The sequence below is a fragment of the Onychomys torridus genome, chromosome 12 (genome assembly GCF_903995425.1).
Source record: "Onychomys torridus chromosome 12, mOncTor1.1, whole genome shotgun sequence".
Classification (NCBI taxonomy): Eukaryota; Metazoa; Chordata; class Mammalia; order Rodentia; family Cricetidae; genus Onychomys; species Onychomys torridus.
The window spans coordinates 859,887-879,983 of NC_050454.1; the positions used below are offsets into that span (position 1 = coordinate 859,887).

The 20,097-nt window shown below is 45.2% G+C and overlaps 1 protein-coding gene across 1 annotated transcript in view; it reads right to left on the reverse strand.

The window, feature by feature from the left end:
- Window positions 1–8,844: 8,844 nt before the first annotated feature.
- Window positions 8,845–20,097, reverse strand: part of Klhl6 (kelch like family member 6) — a 40,053-nt gene continuing 28,800 nt past the window's right edge. The window contains exons 4-7 of the mRNA XM_036203769.1: window positions 18,450–18,687; window positions 13,087–13,289; window positions 11,484–11,697; window positions 8,845–10,171 (exon numbers count right to left, since the gene is read on the reverse strand). Of these exons, the coding sequence (XP_036059662.1) occupies window positions 9,870–10,171; window positions 11,484–11,697; window positions 13,087–13,289; window positions 18,450–18,687 (957 nt within the window). The 3' untranslated portion in view covers window positions 8,845–9,869. The remainder of the gene's footprint in view (window positions 10,172–11,483; window positions 11,698–13,086; window positions 13,290–18,449; window positions 18,688–20,097) is intronic.

Genomic DNA, 20,097 nt, shown 5'->3' on the forward strand with positions numbered 1-20,097 from the left:
AAGTCAGAAATACACACTGGAAAAAAAGACAATATCTTCAACAAATGCTGGCATAACTGGATGTCTGTGTATAGAAGAATGCAAATAGATCCATGCTTATCACACTGCAAAAATTAAAGTCCAACTAGACACAGAATCCGGTACACTGAACTGGATAGAAGAGAAAGTATCTTGAATGCACTGAACAGAACACTGATAGCACAGGCTCTAAGATCAATAACCAATAAATGAGACCTCATGAACCTGAGAAGCTTCTATAAGGCAAAGCACCCCATCACTCAGACAAAGAGGCACCTATATAATGGGAAAAGTTTTGGGGTTTTTTGTTTTTTGGGGTTTTGTTTGTTTGTTTATTTGTTTTCAAAACAAGGTTTCTCTGTGTAGCTTTGGTGCCTTTCCTGGAACTCACTCTGTAGCCCAGGCTGGCCTCAAACTCAAAGAGATCCGCCTGCCTCTGCCTCCTGAGTGCTGGGATTACAGGCATGCGCCACCACCGCCCAGCAGGAAAGGATTTTTATCAACTTCACAAGAAAACTGATTTCCAAAATATATAAAGAATTCAAGAAATTTGATATCAAAAAACCAAATAACCCAATTTAAAAAATGGGGTACAGATCTAAACAAAACTCTCAATAGAAGAAACTCAAATGGCCAAGAAACACTTTAAGAATTGTTCAACATCCTTAGCCACTGGGGACATGAAAATCAAAACTGCTTTGAGATTCTTACACCTGTCAGAATGGCCAAGATCAAAAACAAGTGACAGCTCATGGTAGTGAGGATGGGAAGCAAGGGGAACACTCCTCCATTGCTGGTGGGAGTGCAAACTTGTACAGCCACTATGGAAATCAGTATGATGGTTCCTCAAAAAGATGAGAATTCATCCACCTCAAGATCTAGCTATACCACCCTTGGACATATACCCAAAGGATGCTGCAACCTGCCACAGGAACACTTGCTCAACCATGTTCATTGCTGCTCTATTCATAATAGCCAGAAATTAGAAGCAATCTAGAGGTCCCTCAACAGAACAATGTATAAAGAAAGTGTGGTACATTTGCACAATGGAATATTACTTGGCTTTTAAAAATAACATCATAAAGTTTGCAGGTAAATGGATGGACTAGAAAAAAAAAAATGATCCTGGGTGAGGTAACCCAGACCCAGAAAAATAAATATTGTATCTATTTATTTGTTTATATCTGTATATTAGCCATTAAATAAATGATAACCAAGCTACAATCCATAGACTCAGAGAGGTTAGGTATAGAGGAAAGGACTGGGGAGGTGGGGAGAACAATGTATCTCCCTAGGAAGGGAAAATAGAGTAAGTTTTACTGGAGCTGGGTAGGCAGGACAAGAATGGGAGAATCAGGTGGGAAGAGGAAGGGGTAGGTTCAGAGTCTACGCTATGGGCCACAGAAGAGTCCCTTTTGTTAGTAATTGGGAAAGCCTCTGCCTATCCTGAAAATGTAGCTACCATTAATAAAAGGTATTTAAACCTTTTTTTTCCACAGGAGGCATATGGGTAAAGTCCACTTGCCAGGTCATGGCAGGCATCTGGTGTGTAGGAAATGATAGTATCTAAGGTTTGAATTGGAGTGGGTTCTCCTGCAGGTATCACAGGAGTTAGATAAGTCCCTTTGGAGCTATTTTTCTGAAGGTTGGAGGGGAGAGTGTTGTTGGAAAAATTGGGGTATGTAGTTGGAGTTTTCCTGCCTGGCCCAGAGTCAGGACAAGTCTCTCTTACCAGCCAGGCCCACAGATGCTCAGACCCAACCAAGTAAACACACAGAAACTTATATTGCTTACAAACTGTATGGCAGGCTTTTTGTTATCTAGTTCTTCTATCTTAAATTAACCCATTTCTATAAATCTATACTTTGCCATTTGACTCATGGCTTACCATTACCTTACATCCTTCTTGCCATGGCGGCGCTGGCAGTGTCTGTCCTCCCCAGCCATCTACCTCCCACAATTCTCTTCTCTGCTTGTCCCGCCTATACTTCCTGCCTTGCTACTGGCCAATCAGCATTTTATTTATACAGAGTGATATCCACAGCAGGGGTAGAACTTGGTTAGAGGGCTGGAACAGAGAGTGTAGGTAGGTGAGGATGTCTTTGGTCAGAGGAACACCAGCAGAAAGGGGTAGCTTAGGGGTGGGGGCCTGACAGGCGTGAGTGATGAGATTTTGTGGTCAGAGGGTGGGATCTGTAAGGTAGAGATGAGTGAAAGCAACTTGCTTGGAGAGACTATCAGCAAATTGTCCTGTGCCAATGAACAACCGAGGCTGTCTCAGTAAAGCAGCATTTAAGAGATTATGGACCTGGGCCAAATTAAAGATGGGAGTTCCCCTTTGGTTAAGATATCCCCTCTGTCTCCATACTAGGATGTTGGAGTGGATAATATTAAAGGTCTGTTTTTAATCTACATGGATGTTGACTTGTTTATCTGCAGCCAAGGATAGGTCTCAGTTAGGGGTGTGAGTTCTGCCTTTTACAAGGTCACAGTGTGATAGAGGAAGGGTCTAGCCTCAGCAAGAGTGTAAGATTGGCCCTAGATGATGGGATAGCCAGCCACAAAATGGGGTGTCATGAGTAAGCTCCCATTTATGGATGAGTTTAGGGTGACATTTGATGTAGCAATGAAGAGGGGGCAGAGAGAGGGCCTTGGAGGAGGTGGTGGGCAGTAAAGTGGTGCGGTTGAGGGTTTGGGGAGGGTTAGGAGGCTAGGTTGGGGTCCAGGAGATAGGCATGGAGAGTCTGAATGTATCAAAGTGCTAGGGTTAGGAGTGTATCATGATTAATGGGATCTTTAATTGACTGTGTGGAAAAAAGTAGTGAAGGAACTATGGTGTAGTTGGAGAGCTTCTCTCCAGGTTCCACCAAGCCCCCGCGGTCCCACAACCCACGTATAAAATAATCATACAGACACTTATATTATTTAAACTGCTTGGCCATTAGCTCAGGCCTACCATCGTCTAGATCTTACTCTTATACTTAGCCCATTTCTGTTAGTCTATACTTTGCCACATGGCTTGTGGCTTACTGGTGTCTTTACATGTTGCGTCTCATGGCAGCGGCTGGCAGTGTCTCCTCCCAGCCTTCCTGTTCCCACCTTCTCCTCCTCCTTGTCCCGCCTACCCGATCCTTCCTGCCTGGCTGCTGGCCAGTCAGCACTTTATTTATACGGGTGAACCCACAGCACTATGGAGGGATATTTCCTTGGCTTTGGGGATAAGTATGGTGGCAGTAGCCGTAGTCAGTAGGAAGGACAAGGAAGCCACCCTAACAAGTCAAGTTGTTTGCATTCAGTTGAAGTGACCCCTGCTCACTGACAGAGGACATCAAGGGCAAGGCCCTGGATAATGTGGAAGAAGAGAAAGAATGGCCAGGAAGGGTCTGGGAGTGGGAGGGTAAAGACTCTAGACAGAGACTGTTTTCAATTGTCAGTGGTACTAAGGACAGAGGGGGAGAGGAGAGCAGTTCCTTGATAGACCCTTTGGTGGGGATAGGCAATGAAAGAGAAGTTGTTAGGGATCCCGATTTAGAAAATTTGAAGAGGCCCAGAAAGGCCATAAATTCCCTCTTGGTGTATGGCATGGGGTAGTTAAGGGGTTCCTATGTTCACGTGAGTGGGATAGACCAAGAATGATGAGAGAGGTAGGCTACAGACAGAACTGAAATCTTGGGCAGAGGGGACCTCAGACCATTTGACATTTTGCCTAATGAAGTCTGTGAGGATTTAGAGATAAAAAATTGCTAATTCATTATCTCATTGATATTAGAGCCAGATATGGAAGGAGAGCAGCATAAGGCATAAGTCTGAAATCAATGAGATCTAAAGCTTCGGGGTTTGATTTTAGGAGTGTCAAAAGGGTGTCCCTCGGCACTGACAATTTGGAACATATCTCAGAAGGCAAGAGAAGCTACAGATGTTCCACAGTCACCACCTAGGTTCAGACAGCAGCTGGAAGAATGAGCCTGATTTACAAAAGAGGGTGTGCCCTGCTTGCTGACATCAGGTGGCAAAAGCTGAGGAACTCCTGGGGTTCCAGAGAAAGCCTTGGTCTGGACTCCTCTAGACATTGGCTGAGCCTTATTTTCCCAGTGAGTTTGTGGTGGATGCTGTCTGAGAGACAAGAGCAAAGGGTCTCCGTTCTGGAGATTGGTAGATACTGAAAGAGAGGGAGAGGGAAAGGGTAGAAAAGGGGGAAAGGGGAAGGGAGGAGGCAGATTAGGAGAAGGACACAAACTGAGTTTATATGTCACACCAATAAAACCCCAGAAAGAGACTTTCACATCTGAGGTAGATAAAGGCCACAAAACCCCAGAAGTTTCAGGTTGGGACTGTTGGCTGTTCAGTCCTTAGTAAGTTGGTGACCAGCCACACTGTCGCCTGGATGGATATCAGGAAAGGAAGGAAAGAGAGAAAGTGTTGACCAGAGAAAGGGGCTGAGGTGCAGGACTCCAAAACGCCTCCCAGGTTTTGGAACCAAGTGTTAGATTGGGATTGCTCAAGGCAACAAGAAAACAAGGAAGATGAGAGCAAGCTCTTCAGAAGTAGACTGCCCTTATTAGAACATGAAGGGCAGTGGTCTCTGCAGGGGTGGAGACTGTGCAGGGCCTTGAGGTTTTACAGGGCAAAGAGGGAACTTTTGGGAGAAGATTTCATCTGCAGCTCTTCTCCTACAGTCTCACATTGTATATATCAACAGAGATTGGTTGGTTGAACTCCTTATTGGGAGCTTCCAGGGTCCTAACTGCCTGCAGATGTTATCAGTGTGTCAACTTTCCGAATGTTCTCAGCTTCTGTGAGCCTTTTAGGACATTAGTGCTTCGGGCAATGCCATCTTGACCATGTCAAGTCACTATGATCAAGAATTCCTGGAAAGAAACTGGTTTAAATCACAGCAGTGTGGAGGGGTTGGAATGATGCCAGTCCAGAGCTGATTACCTGATCTTGGGCTAGCTTCAGTCCCTAGAACAGCCATCCTTTGTCCCCCTTTGTGTCCTAACTAATGTCCTGTGACAAATAGATTTAAAACCTTTTGAAATCTACTAACTTAGCAGACCGCTAGTTTCCACCAACTCAAAATCTAAGAACATCTGCAGAGCATCTGAGGTCTATAGAAAAATCTCCCATCTTGCTGTAACTGCCTCTCTGATGTACCCACTCATGTATGTTGATCTTGCCTTGATTTATGAGTTTCTTTGTTCTATAAAATTAGAAAACTTCTTTCACATTGGAACATAGAATTTGGGGTATCCTGGGCTAGAAGGGCTAGGGTGAGGTCTCCAGTGACTTTTTACGAATCATCAACATAATACTCTAAGGTCATATGATGTGGGTTTTTCAGAGAATGCTTGGCTGAATGAAAGGAATGAACTAAGGGCTGCCAAGCTGATGGAATTTCCTCCTTTACTGTTTTCCTTCCTCATCAGGACATGTAGAAATAGCAAATCTGTGCTTACCCAGATAGTTTTATTTCCCTGACAGCAGAGTTTGCTTTGAGTCCAACGGCAGATTTTATGTGCTTCTTTCCCGGAGCCACTGAGACCAGAGTAGATGAACACTAAGAAGAGAATGTGGTGGGATTTGGGTGAATTTAGCTCATGCCTTGGTCACTATGGCCCCTTAACTTCATCTAGACTCTACTGCAGTTTTGTTTTGTCTGTCTGTTTTTTCTCTTTCAGGGCCCACCACCCAGCTCCCAAATAAATACATGGAGACTTATTCTTATTTATGCATGCCTGGTCTTAGCTTGGCTTGCTTCTAGCCAGCTTTTCTAACTTAAATTGTTTCATTTCTCTTTAACTTGAATGTTTTGCCTCTGGGCTTTTTACTTTTCTTTATTCTATATATCTTTATTTCTTACTCCATGGCTGGCTGTGTGGCTGAGTGGCTGGCCCCTGATGTCCTCCTCTCCTCCTTTTCTCACTCCTCCCTCTTCTCCTAGATTCCTCCTCCTATTTATCCTCTCTGAATGGCAGCCCCACCTATCCTTTCTCCTGCCCAGCCATTGGCCATTCGGCTCTTTATTAGGCCAATCACCTGTTTTAGACAGGCAAACACAGCATTACAGAGTTAGACAAAAGTAACATAAAAGAATGCAATACATTTTTGTACCATTAAACAAATATCCCACAGCATAAACAAACATAGCACATCTTTTTATTTTCTGTTTTTTGTTTTTGTTTTGTTTTGTTTTATCAAGACAGGGTTTTTCTGTGTAGCTTTGCGCCTTTCCTGGAATTCACTTTGGAGACCAGGCTGACCTTGAACTCACAAAGATCCACCTGCCTCTGCCTCCCGAGTGCTGGGATTAAAGGCGTGCACCACCAATGCCTGGTAGCACATCTTAAACTAATATTCCACAACACTCTACTCCAACAAAGAATTGGCTCTATTCTTTGGATCCATTGGGATGAAGAGACAACCAGGGAGCTTGAAGGTCCCACAGTAAATTGCCTGCTTGCTGGTCTTGCTTGGACTCATGCCTCAAGTCTCAACATTGGATCCCTTCCTTGCTTGGAAGCCTATTCCTCATTCCCTTTTCCTCTTGCAAGCATGCTCACAAACTCCAGAACCTTTGTTTTCCCAAACCCTCATCCTTAGCTGCTGACCTCCACCTCCTCTCTATCAGGGATGCTCGGCCACTCGGGATCTGCTTCAACATGTAGACTGCAATATCTGAATGTCCTGTGGCATCCTCATTGAGACCTGGGGTACTCCGGCTCTGAGGTAGTCCCCAGCTCTCTCCATAGTGGTAATGAAGGTTAGAATAGTTAATTTGCTGATGATTTTGGTAGAATTTTGTTAGTACTGTTTGGGGTTTTTGTTTTGGTTTGGGTTTTGCCTTATGTGGTAGTTGAAGTAAGAAATACTCCCCTGCCCAGGCTCTGCTGGATATTTGAACACTTGGTCCCCAAGCTGGTGGCACTATTTGGAGAGGTGGTGCAGCCTAGCTGAAGAAAGGACATCAATGGGTAGGCCTTCCCCAGTTTCAGTCACTCTCTTTTCTGTGTCTGTGGTTAAAGATGGGACTCTCAGCTCCTGGCTCTGGCTGCCTGTGCCACGCCTCCTCACCGGTAAAGACTTCCTTTGGAACTGCAAGCTAAAAGAAGTTGATTTGGGTCATGGTGTATTTATCACAATGTGCTATTTTATCACAACAGAAAAGCAATGAAACCTCTTAGAAAAGAAACCCGGCTTAGAACTGAAGCGGCAGGAAAACAGTATAAGAGGAAATTCCAAAGATTAACAAAGAGTGACATCAGGGAAAAGCCTTTGGTCTAACCGAGCTTCATTCAGGCAAGAAAGCATGCTGGCAAAGACCTGTGTTGTGAACTTGGGTGACATGGGTACTATGGTAAGAGCTCACTGGTGTCCTCACTCCAGCCCTTCTCTCCCTTCAAGCACTCTTGGAGGCAGGTCACTGGGCACACTCCAGGCCTCTCTGTATCTCCCTTTAACAAGCCAGCTCTTTTCCGGCAACCATTCACGTGTCTCTATGATTTGCTGGAAGAGGCACAAGAACCTGAAAGCCTCAGCGCCTGCCTTTGGGAGCCACGCCCACACCTCTACCCCTGGAAACTCAATCCCCAATTGCTCTACAGATTGTACTCAGAATGGCAATGATTTCTTTTTTCTATGAGCTGGGCAGCTTCAAATGTAGAAGGCTAAATCTTTTCACAAGAATGTGTCCCCACTCCCACGCACTCCTGAGGGTCCTTGTTTTTCTTTCTTTCTTTTCTTTTTTTTTTTTTTTTTTTTGTTTTTCGAGACAGGAATTCTTCTGTAGCTTTGGAGCCTGTCCTGGACTAGCTCTGGAGACCAGGCTGGCCTCGAACTCACAGAGATCCGCCTGTCTCTGCCTCCCAAGTGCTGGGATTAAAGGCATGTGCCTCCACCGCCCAGTGGGTCCTTGTTTCTTGAGTACAAGTACCTGTGACTTTGCTACAATTCACATGCTTCTCTAGTGTATAAAAATCATACAGTCCTTCCTTAGGAGCTCCTATAATTCTGAACTAGTCCTGAAACTCAAGACCTCCTCTTTGAGTGAGATCTGTAAGTTGGATTCAAAGTCTGTTCCTCCTCAGTGTGCCACAGACTGAGAGCTGTGTACTGATGAATGTCATCTAAAGGTAGACAGCAGCTCTCCAGAGGTCTGAGGGAGAACCCTCTGTGCATGCTAATGATGTTGTCATGGCATTTGCTCTTCAGCAGCTCTTCCCTGGACTGGTCTTTGGACCAGACTGACTTTTCCTGTGGTCACAAATGGATTCCACCCTCAAGCTCAGAGAGAATCACATAAGCAACTCGACTAGCTAACCTTAGTGCCTGGGTTCCAGAAGGGGCCCACAGAAGGCAGCCAAAATATGGATGCAGCATGCGCTTCTCATTTTCAGTTAACACACTGATGTGCATTTCTATTTATCCTCAAAAATCTAGCTAGAAGTAGAAATAACTGGAATTTCCAAGGTTTAAAAAGTAGTTTCTTCCAGACATAACTTTTTAATAAAAATTAAATTCACTATCAACTCTAATTTCACTAACTTCTCAAACTACTGAGGTGTATAAGCAAGCACAGTATGAGCCTCTGATATGAAGTGCAACTCTACAAAGAGAATTGAGAACTTCTGCCATGAGAATAAGGCATCTTGGAGAACGTAGTCACTGTTTAGAAGGCGTGGCCAGCAGTCTAAATGTGTTCCTGAGAGGCGGGGAGAGAAAACACAAAACAGTATTTGAACACTAAGAGGCCAGGACACCAAACCATTGAGAAGGTAAAGTAATATTTCAAAAACGTTTTTAAATTTTTAATTCAATTTTATTTTTTTAACGTGTATGCGGTGTGTGTTCACAAGTGTGAAGACCCAAAGTTGATGGCAAATGACTTCCTCAGTCACTCCCCACTTTCCACTGCTGAGCCCTCTTCCAGGCAATCACACTCCATTTTCATTCCCTGACACAGTCTCCTGACTGACTGAACTGCCCAGCTTGACCTAGGGAAGCCCTGTGCCTGCTTCCCAAGCACTGGGACTTCAGGCAGCCATGCCTGCCTGCTCAGCTTTCCTGTGGGATCTAGGCTCCTAACACTGGTCTTCAGGCTTGTACAGCAGCAAGAGCTTTATCCAGGGAGCCACCCACCCCCAGCCACCAACTGGCAGTGATAGTCCAAAATGGCACATCCTGTCATCAAAAACAACCTTTACGATGTGGGGGAAATGGGACATGTCTTTCACCTTTTTCAAAACAAACAGGCTTCCCAGACTAGTCCCAACAGACATGTCCGGTGGGAGATGCTCTTGACAAGTGGCCCAAAAGTCTCCAAGACTCTCATACATACAAGGAATAAAAGGAAGGGAGCACAGAAAAACTCCTTTATTCCCTTGTCTTCAGCCACATTGCCAGAAAGAACCAGCCAAGTTTGGGGTTGGCTTTCAGTTTTCCTGAGTTAAGCAGTGTGGTGTGAGAGACAGGGACTGATATGGAAAGACCTGGGTTTATTCTGGCTTAGATACTTGCTCTCTGAGTGACCTGGTGAAAGTTGGCCTGTCTGAAATTCCTTTTCTTCACCTCTAAGACAGGCGTGATACTATCTGACAGCAGGTCATTACCACAGTTAAGCGAATTACCATGGATAAGTGGCTGGCACAGGCCAGGGCATGTAGGCATGTATGGAATGTTAAACATTACCCTTCATCCTGATAGGTCACACAAGCATTCCCGGCTGGGCTCATAAGGTGCCCCATGATAAGCCTTAAATCCAAGCCAAGCCTAAGGCTCACAAGAGACCTGAGCAAGCTAGGGTGCAGAATCAGTGCTCAGAGGCTCCGAGGGCACATTCTTGGTTTCCCTGGCAGTCACACAGACACGGCCCCAGGCACAACCCGCCGGATGTGAGTATATGACTTCCTGATGGTGACACTGCCATGGTGAGACACACCGCGTGGCAGGACACATTCCTCTGTCAGCTTCTGAGCCTCAGGGTCCCAGCAGAGCACAGTGGCAATGACCTCGTTCTTCTCGTCCCTCCCGCCGGTGATGTAGAGCTTGTTGTTGCAGGGCGCAATGCCGCAGCTGGCTCGCTCATGACTGAACTGCGTCACCAGGCACCAGCTGTCTTCCAGAGGGCTGTAGGCATAAAGCGCTCTCATGGCACCGCCTGCAAAGAAGGGACAGGCACGCTGGGCGCTCTTGGGGTCTTTTCTCACTAATCACAAGAGTTCTACTTCTGATTAGGCCACATCTTCCACCTTACCAGAGAAAACAGTAGACGGGTGGCTTTCTTCCCAGAAAGCCAGAATGGACCCCCAGGGTATAAATGTGGAGAAACTTCATCTCCTTTAAATTCCGACCAGGTGGGAATCTGGTTTGAAAAGATGCCTGGCTTAGCACAGCTGCAAAACACACCTTAAGACTGGCTCCCTGGAGGAACCCTGGCTGATGCCTCGGGTACCTCAGTGTGGCAACCTTCTGATCTGTGACCCTAAGCACTAACACAACAGTGTTTGTAAAGTAACACAAGGACCATGTGCAGAGGCAGTTCATAAACGTCATCAACGGGGCATTAACTAGGAACAGTATCGCTCTAGAGATTACATCAATTGAAGACATGACCTAGCAGGCCCATCCTGATACTGGCCTTTTGAAACCTTTGGGAGCCTGACCACAAGCAAAACTTCAAGAGACCTGAAGCAAGGCAGAGCTCCGTTTTCCACAATGTGTCCCAGTGTTTTACACACACACACACACACACACACACACACACACACACACACACACCCAATGCCTTCTCTGATTAGCCTTGATTAATCACGGGCCGAAGCTGTTTGTATTCTGGCATCTCTTGAATCAGTAGTTCTCTATTGTGGCTGCACGTTAACATCAGCTGGAGGTTTAAAGAACTGAGTTGCACTATTCCTAGAGACCCTTCTTCCCCTTCTCATTTCATAGGCCTGGGATAGGCCTGCCCATTGTAATTTTATAGAGTGCTTCCTGGTAATCCTAAGGAATGGTCAGGACTGAATCACCAGTCTTTAAAAATCACATGCCAACTGTGGTCTTGCTGCCCAAGGCTTCCTCTCAACTAAGTACATTTTTTAGGCCTCTAAAACCAAGCAGGAGAGGAACATTCCCATGACCGTAAACTAAAACATAGGAATGTTTCCTATTTGCTGAGCTCTTGTTACACTGCATGATTCCATTTCTGTGTGTTTGCTATGTTTACAATACAACTTCACCCCTGCTGTGACTTCTGGCCTCCTCCACTGACTACACTTCCATGCTTTGTGTGGCTATTTCTACCTCCAGGACTTCAAGGGAAATTCCAACAAGGCCTGGTCCAAAACCACCTTCTCTTCCTTTGCAGCCTTATCCACATCACCCAGGCATTCTGAAAATGATATAAATATCTTGTCTCCCAGGTGGTGATGGGGGCAAGTGGCTATAAATGCAGGAAGTCATTACTGACTCACCAACAACATAGATGTGATCCTGGAAACTCACTGCATTGATGCATTTAGCCTCTACTGGCATGGCCGACTTCAAAACCCATTTATTGGTCGAAGGATCATAACACTGAGTCTTGTCCGTGGCCAGCTTCCCATTGGGTCCTCCTCCAATGACATACAGCTTCTTCTTGTGGCTAGCAGCCGCAAAGGAACTGACATGGACCAGGAGGGGTGCGGCCTACAGAGGCAGAGGGCACAAGAAGTCAGTGTGCTGCTCAGATTGCAGGAGAAGCCCACAGAACACAAACATGGGCATGTTTCCACTGAAACAACAAAGCCATGGCTCCCAATAAAATGCAGAGAGAAACAAAACCCACTATCTCTACAGGCTCGTCCTGCTTGTTTACCCAGAGTCCAGCTCTCAGGGAAGGAGAGATACAGGCAAGACTAAATGTCTATGTACATGAAGCCAGCATATTCATCTTGATTCAGTGGTCAGTTAGTAGGGCCAATGTTGGTTTAAGGTTATGCCCATATGCTGGTGAATCTGTCAGAGATGTCATGGCAACATGGTGATATCCTTCCCTGTGCTTACAGTGACCATGTTTTAAACTTTCTGAAGCTGGAACAAGCTCTGACCATAAGAAAGGAAATCTGCACTTGCGAATGGACTGGAAATGCTGGCGATTAGGTTGTTTTCTGATCCTGGGGCAGTTTTTAACCAGAGGTAGCTTTGCTAGAGACTTGCACAAAGCCCTGTAAATGGCTCATCATTAAGGAGAAAATAAATACACCCTGACTTCTAATCATAACCAAATAACCCTGGGTTCACAAAAGGTGGAGGAGATGGATCCTCGGGTTTCTGGTATGAAGAGCTGCAGGACAGCAGGATTCTGAGGAGGCAGATTCTGGGCCAGCACATGCTACCAAATGGAGTTAACCGTCTTAGAGTAGGCTCAGGCTCCCTCCATATCTGGGGCTCTGGCTAGCACGGGACAATGACCACATAGAGCCCTGCCACTTAGAAGAACACTACTACTGGGACTGGATCAGTAATGTTGACTCACGGATCCTAGGAAGGGAGAAGCTCAGAGCCAAGAAGATGTCTATGGGAACAAAGTGATGGATCACCAGCCACAACCACAGGCAGGATCAAAGTGATGGATCACCAGCCACAACCACAGGCAGGATCAAAGTGATGGATCACCCGCCACAACCACAGGCAAGATCAAAATGATCGATCACCAGCCACTACCACAGGCAGGATCAAAGTGATCAATCACCAGCCACTACCACAGGAAGGATCAAAGTGATGGATCACCAGCCACTACCACAGGCAGGATCAAAGTGATGGATCACCAGCCACAACCACAGGCAAGATCAAAATGATCGATCACCAGCCACTACCACAGGCAGGATCAAAGTGATGGATCACCAGCCACTACCACAGGCAGGATCAAAGTGATGGATCACCAGCCACTACCACAGGCAGGATCAAAGTGATCAATCACCAGCCACTACCACAGGCAGGATCAAAGTGATGGATCACCAGCCACTACCACAGGCAGGGTTTTTGTTTTGTTGTTGTTTAAGCTTTGAAATTACTCACAGAAACACTCTCCCATACCTCTGACCAGCAGTTGTGGAAGGGGTCATAAGTCTCCACATTGTTGATCCTTTGTAAGCCATCAAATCCCCCAATTACATAGACTTTGCCACCCAACACGACCATCTTATGCCTCCAGCGGCCTATGTTTAAATACTCTATCTGAATCCATTTGTTGATTGAAGAATTATATTTCCAAACATCATGCTGTGTTTCTTTGCCACCTACAAGAGATACAACACATTTAAAAACACCAAGTAGATGTTTTCCCCCAGCATTCTCCAAACTCTAAAAATACTAAGTCTTCAGCTGAGTCTCAGCTAAGGGGGGTAAGGGAAATCCTGAAGTTCTGATGGGAGAGACAAAACAAAATCAAAAGAAAGAGAAGCCACAGAAGCTGGGACGGTGGGCTGTGCCACAAAAGTAAAATGGTGAGCTGGGCCACAAAAGCCGGGATGGTGGGCTGGGCCACAAAAGCTGGGATGGTGGGCTGGGCCACAAAAGCTGGGATGGTGGGCTGTGCCACAAAAACAAGGATGGTAGACTGTGCCACAAAAGCTGGGATAGTAAGTTGTGCCACAAAAGCTGGGATGTGGACTGTGCCATAAAAGCTGGGATGGTGAGTGGTACCACAAAGGCTGGGATTGTGAGCTGTGCCTCTAAAGCTCAGGAAGGGGGCCCAACCAAGTGAAAGGACCCAGAGAAGGCTTCAGTGAGGTCAGTCTGGATGGGCTGGAGCCAAAGAGGGTCTAATCCAGTGTTTGTGACCCCAAGAAGCAGGGAGCAAGGCTGAGCAAGAGTGATAGGGCCTTGACAGCCAGGAAGTTAGGAGGTAGTTTATGTTCTAACAAAAAAAAAAAAAAAAAAAGCAGCAGCAACAGTGTGGAAGAAATTACCAAGAGATCTTACAATATATTTTCACTTACGGCTTCAATCTATGTGAAAGAGTAAGTAGTACAAAGAATGGAATCTACCTCTAAGCGGAGACAAGCCTTTGCCTCCTCTCAAGGGTTAATCCAGTGGGACAGGCCAGGAATTGGGCCTGGGGATCCTCCCCGGAAGGCAGGTCCACCTTAAGACAATGTGCCTTTTCCTTCCCAGAATTCCCACCCTCGTGCTGTGCCCTCCCTGAGTCAGGCAGCCCCCTAGCTGGACCACCCTTAGGTGGGGCTGCATCTGCACCTTTCTCAGGCTAGTTCTTTGCTCCTGTCTTTTTCTGTCAAATGCTGGCCAGAACTTTAACACGTTTTAAACGCCCTAACCAATGCCTTGGGATTCCACACTCTTTCTAAAGGCATTCCCCACCCCACCCCACCCCCAGCCTCGGAGCTGCGTGTGCCCAGCTGGCTGACCTCCATGCTGTCTTATCCAAAGCAGTGTGACTTTTGTTTTTCTCTCAGTTCCAGGCAGCTGCAGAGAGTTACAGCTTTCCTCTCCTGGCTTTTTCTTTTAAACTCTAATTAACTGTTTAATGGCCTTGAGCTTCATTTGAGTCTGTTCTGAAGATCTTTTTAAGGACCCCAAAGAGAGAACAGGCTTCCTGGGTGCCATCAGGCGGCTCTTCTGGGGTTCCCTAGATTTCTCACAGCAGCCCTTTCCTGCCTTTTACTTCTTTAGCTGGCAGAGCAAAGGATGGGTATTCCTGAACCCCTAGATGGCAGTGGGCCTTGTCCTACTTTTTAATTATTTTTTCTTATGAAATGCTTACAGTTGATCATTTGAGAGGAAAATGGCCAATGTTTTCTTTACAACTCTCTTAAACCACAAAATATGATGTCTAGGTCAAAGTCACATGCTTGTGAATTTTTACAGATGCTTCCAACAGTCCTCCAAGATTGCTGGCCCAGCCTCTCTGCCTCTCTCCCTCCCTCCCTCCCTCTCTCTCTCCCCCCTCTGAATAGAGAACCAAGGCACAATGATGTAACCCGCAGGTCAGGAATGAAGCTACTCTGAAGAGACACTTGTATCCCTCAACCTCTCTGACTACTGAAATGAAACCATGGACCCCCCAAAATGAGAATTTCTCCAGGAATCTCACGTTGGAAGATGAGAAAGCATGAGAGTGAAGCACTGACTGGGAGAACTTGCCTGCCACAAAGAGACTGATTCCACAGAGTTCTGGCAACTTTTCAGGCAACCTTGTCAGGTCAGACCAAGCCCAGCCAAGGGTGGGTTGTGGATGGGCGGGACCACACCTTAGTGGTCCTTAGGGCTGCTTGCTCAATACCATGTCCTTGGGCCTCTATTCATGGTAATCTCACCAGTAGGGCTGTACCATCTCTTCAATCCCAGCACTCCAGAGGCAGAGGTGGTTCGGAATCTCTATGAATTTGAGGTCAACCTGGTCTACACAGAGAGTTCCAAAGCTGCCAGGGCTACTTAGTGAGACCCTGTCTCAACAAAACAAATCTTCAAAAGCCTGTAGCTTTAGTTTGGGGCCGCAGATATGAACTTGAGCAGGGTCACTGGATCACCTTTGTCCCTCTTTCCAAGGTGGCCTCACTGAATAAATTGCCTCTTTCTGCTTTTTACTATTAATTTGGCTGTTTTATTTGGCTTTTACTATTAACAACTGTTTGATTGGCTTCCTGGGTATAAGTGTGGCCAAACCCAGCTCCTTGGCTTCTAGACTATGTCCCCGAGTTTGGAGGATGTCACTGTTTGCTTCCATGACTGGAGAGGGCTGGGCTTCCTTTCCTGGTGCTGTGCTTTGTCTTTCTGTTTTGTACTTTTCAGAGGTCTCTACTCAAGACACTGTGGTATTGGTTCCAGTTGGGTGGCACAAAAGATTGGAAACCATCATGAGAACCTTCAACGAGATCTTTATTAAAAGAGAATAAACGCTCTGTTTTCCTTAGTGACCTAACACCTGGTTAGTTTGGAAAGCATATTGCATGCAGAGATGAGGAGAGCTGCTGTAACAGCTGTCCAAGCCCCTCAGGTGTCTGTGTCCTCGGTTCTCTTAAGAGTGTTTAGGGAACACGACAATTCTAAGATTCACGGGAAAAGCTCTCTGGTGTGGGGGAGGGAGCACATGCCAGGTAAGTGTTCCGCCACTACCAGAAGGACTTTTGGGAAAAGGAGAAAGGAGAAAGGTTTATTATCAAATATGAAAATATACTGAAAGCATTAAAAATGAAAATAGTGTAAGTATAGGATTAGATAAACCTACCAATTAAAATTGAATACAGAGATCAACTCAAATATATAGAAATGATTAAATGTTACTTAGCAGTTGGCCATTTGGAAACAAATTAGATATGACACTTCACAATTTAAACAACTTTCCATTGTGACTTGGGGGAGTAACTAGAGGATGCAGGAGACTAACTCAGTGATTTGGAGAACATGACATGAAATTAGAATCTCACAGCAAAGAAAGTTGTTGTGAAAATACAAATCAAAGGTAAAAGACAGCCACATCTGAGGGGAGATTATTTAGACCACAAAGCAAAAGATATTTAACAAGGAATGAAAAAAATTAGTAAGTAAAAGACAAACACAAAGCAACAGAAAAATAGCCAAAGAGTATGAGCAGACATATTTTAAAATAAATTCAATTAGCCAGTATTCTATAAACTCAACAGAACCAAATATACAAGAGTATATATAAATGTATATATTTAGTTTATTACATCAGAAATAATCGGTGATAACAACTGTTATTAGGGATGTAGAAAATGGGTACTGGTTGAGCTACAAAATGTGTAATCTGGTTTTTTGGGGGTTTTTTGGTTTTTTGTTTGTTTGTTTTTATTTTTCAAGACAGGGTTTCTCTGTTTAGTTTTGGTGCCTGTCCCAGATCTCACTCTGTAGATTAGGCTGGCCTCGAACTCACAGAGATCCACCTGGCTCTACCTCTTGAGTGCTAAGATTAAAGGCATGTGCCACAGCCTCCTGGCTAAAATGTATAATCTTTGTAGAGGACAATATAGCAACTGACAAATTCTGCATTCACTTACCTTAAGACCACTTCTAGGAGTCTTTCCACAAATGCATAAACTATTGTGTATGCAAATGTCTTCTAGAGAATTTTTTTCAAGTAGATTATAAACAGCAAATACATATGCAGTGGCAGAAATCAATTCTGATTACCAAAACTTCTTTCCTAGACAAGTAACTAAACTGCATTGCCAACCCCCCATCTATTCTGGGAAAGAAGGGCACATTGTTGGCTCTTGCCAGTGGACTATTTGTGGCCTTTGCAGACCTTGGCTTTGTGGAATAGATGTGTCTTCACATTCAGGCCACGTGTGGGAGATGGCAGAGTCACAAGTCAGAAGGAACCCGAGCCCCTGAGTGCCTAAGTTGAGTGATGGCCTCCTGACCCCACCACTCCCACACACCCCTGTGTTCATTCATTAAATGGGACTTAGGACTTGTTAAAAATAGCTAATATTACTCATCCCAGTAAAATATAAAAATATTTTATGAAAAATATTAAAACATGGGGAATTATCATGGAACCGAAAAACTGCCATATTTTACTTTCTATTCTCCATATTGTTCAAATCATATAGTATTTCTGTAGTAAAAAGAAACTTATAGCCTAGTCAATATTAAGAACAGAACCGGAGAACAGATAACGTTACAATCTGGAGGACACTAAATACATAGGATTAAGAAGGGAATGTTTGTGTCTTCCTTTGGATATGAATGAGAAGGACTGGGCTTAGCTCCTGGATGATAATCCTGTCCAATACCAGGATGTAACCTACATTACCTTCTAGAACCTCTCTGAGCCCTGTTTTCTCCTACTTCATAATTTAGTCTCCCCTGCTGTAACTGGTAATTGTATGCCGTTAGTTTACCTACTAAGCTGTAAAGATGACAGCTACTGTGTCATTCAAAAACATCTACTGAGCATCTTCATTGCTAGGTGAGAGAGAGAGATAGTGTTAACGCTCATGGAACTTCACATCTAAGGAGAAGGTGAGCACAAAGAACTGTTAATGATTAAACAAGTTAGCAATAAAAATGAATACGTATTCATAGTATTTCAGTAGACATGTATCACAGAATGTCTAAGAAATCTGGGAAGGTCGGGTTTATGGGGGATAAAACATTTCATTACTACTCGTATACCCAGATCAGTGCCCTGCGCCTACACAGACTGAACAAGCCCTAACATTACCTCATTTTTGCTCCTCCATGAGGACTGGAGCTGGCTGTGCTGCTCACATATCAGTATTTATTAAGTGATAATTATTAAGTGATAAAGTTTTCTCCAGGATAAGACCACCTAAGCTCCTGGTTCCATATCCTGACCCACAGAGTTAGACCACTGTGAACTCAGACATTCTTGCAGGGCGGTTGGTTGGTTTTCACTGAGGGAAGTGTAGGATGCTATCAGGGGACTGCTTTGATCCCTGCCTCCCGCTTACCTGAGATGTAGACCTCGTTTTTTAATGTCACACAGGCAAACTCCACCCACTTCTTATTCTCACTCTCCAGCTCATGCTCTGTCAGTGGAAGCTTGGCCACCTCCAGGCGACTGCGCCTCAGGGGGTCCAGGCAGGTCACCTCTGCCACAAATCGTTCCTCTTTGGTACAGCCGCCAATAATCATGAACACCTCAGACTGGAACTCATGCATCCTGGGCTTGGTGCGCTCTGAGATAATCTAGAAATCAATGAGAGGATGTGTGGGCAGAGGGGACACAGCACGGTGGTGCGGAGCTTAAGCTGTGGAACCACAGAAGGCAGATCCCAATTCCCACCTCCACCATGGTTGGCCTCGTGACTTCTCCTTGACCATGGTTTCATCATCTGTGTCACGGCTTTTGATGCTAACTACCCAGTGGGTTTGTTGTATTAAATGGCATAATACGCGGAAGGTGTTGACCCAGGGCCTGCAGTTTGATAGGTACCAAATAAATTGTTACCTTTTTGTTGCTATTTTAAGACAAAAGTCTATTTACCATCAAATGCACTTCCTGCCTCTTCTCTACTACCTGCTCTGAAACCTGAACCCCTGGAATGAAAGTCAAAGTTAACATTTACTCAATACCTATTGTCATAATGTGAAAAAGGAAGAATAGGATGGCAGGTCCATGGGGAGGAGCTGTCACACATCACCCTTCAGTTGTGAGGGGTTGGGGGAAACAGAGACAGAGAGTCTCTGCTTCAAATCCCTAGAAGAAAAGGTGTTTCTGACTCACGGATTTTCAGAAGATAGGCAAGCTCCACACAGGCACTGCAGTCTGTCCTATCCTACCTGCCAAGGGTCATGGAGCAGGCAGCAGGAAGGACCAGAAGCTTGTACAAGGGGGAGGGCCTACCATCCTGCAGCACAGAATGCTTTTTTTTTTTCTTTACCAACTGTTTGTCCTAGAGAGATAGCTGGGGGCAGGGGAGGCTCATTTTGGGGGGAAGAAATAGTAAGAGGCTCTGTGTTCTAATACTCACTATACACCAAGCCCTAGGCCAAGCCTAGGCCATCACTAATATTACAGTGATGAATTTATGGAGATGGTCACTGATACTACTGACATTCCCCAGTAGAAGGAAGAGGGGCCTTTATCTAGGAGTCCAACCATTATTTGTCTCCTGCTCTCCTCCGGCTGCAAGTGATCTTGGGAAATGCTACAGCAAACAAGAAGTCAATGAATAAGTGAAAATGGGATCTCAGGGTACAGTTCTCATCAAGTCACCATCCATAACGAGGTGAGACTTTTCAGGGATGCAGCTGTTTGGGGGGTCACCCCTCACCTGTGCTCTGTAAGTAAGTACAATGAACTATTAGCTCACCAAGTTGAACGTCAGTGGAACTGTTATTTTGGTCTGCCATTAGTGCCCTATCTAGAGTGAATCTAGTAGTTTGTGTCTCCCCATGAAAAGCTCACAGAGCATCAGCCAACACCCCACCTTTGCTTTTCCATCAAGTTTGTTTGTTATTTGTTTTCTGTGCTGAAGAGCCAGATCCAGTCAATTTCACATCCCTGGTTTTTTACTTTGGGCTGTGGCCATAACACTTGAGGTGGGCCTGTTAGTTGTGAGTTCAAAGGAGGTGAGCATAGACAGTAGAGAGCCC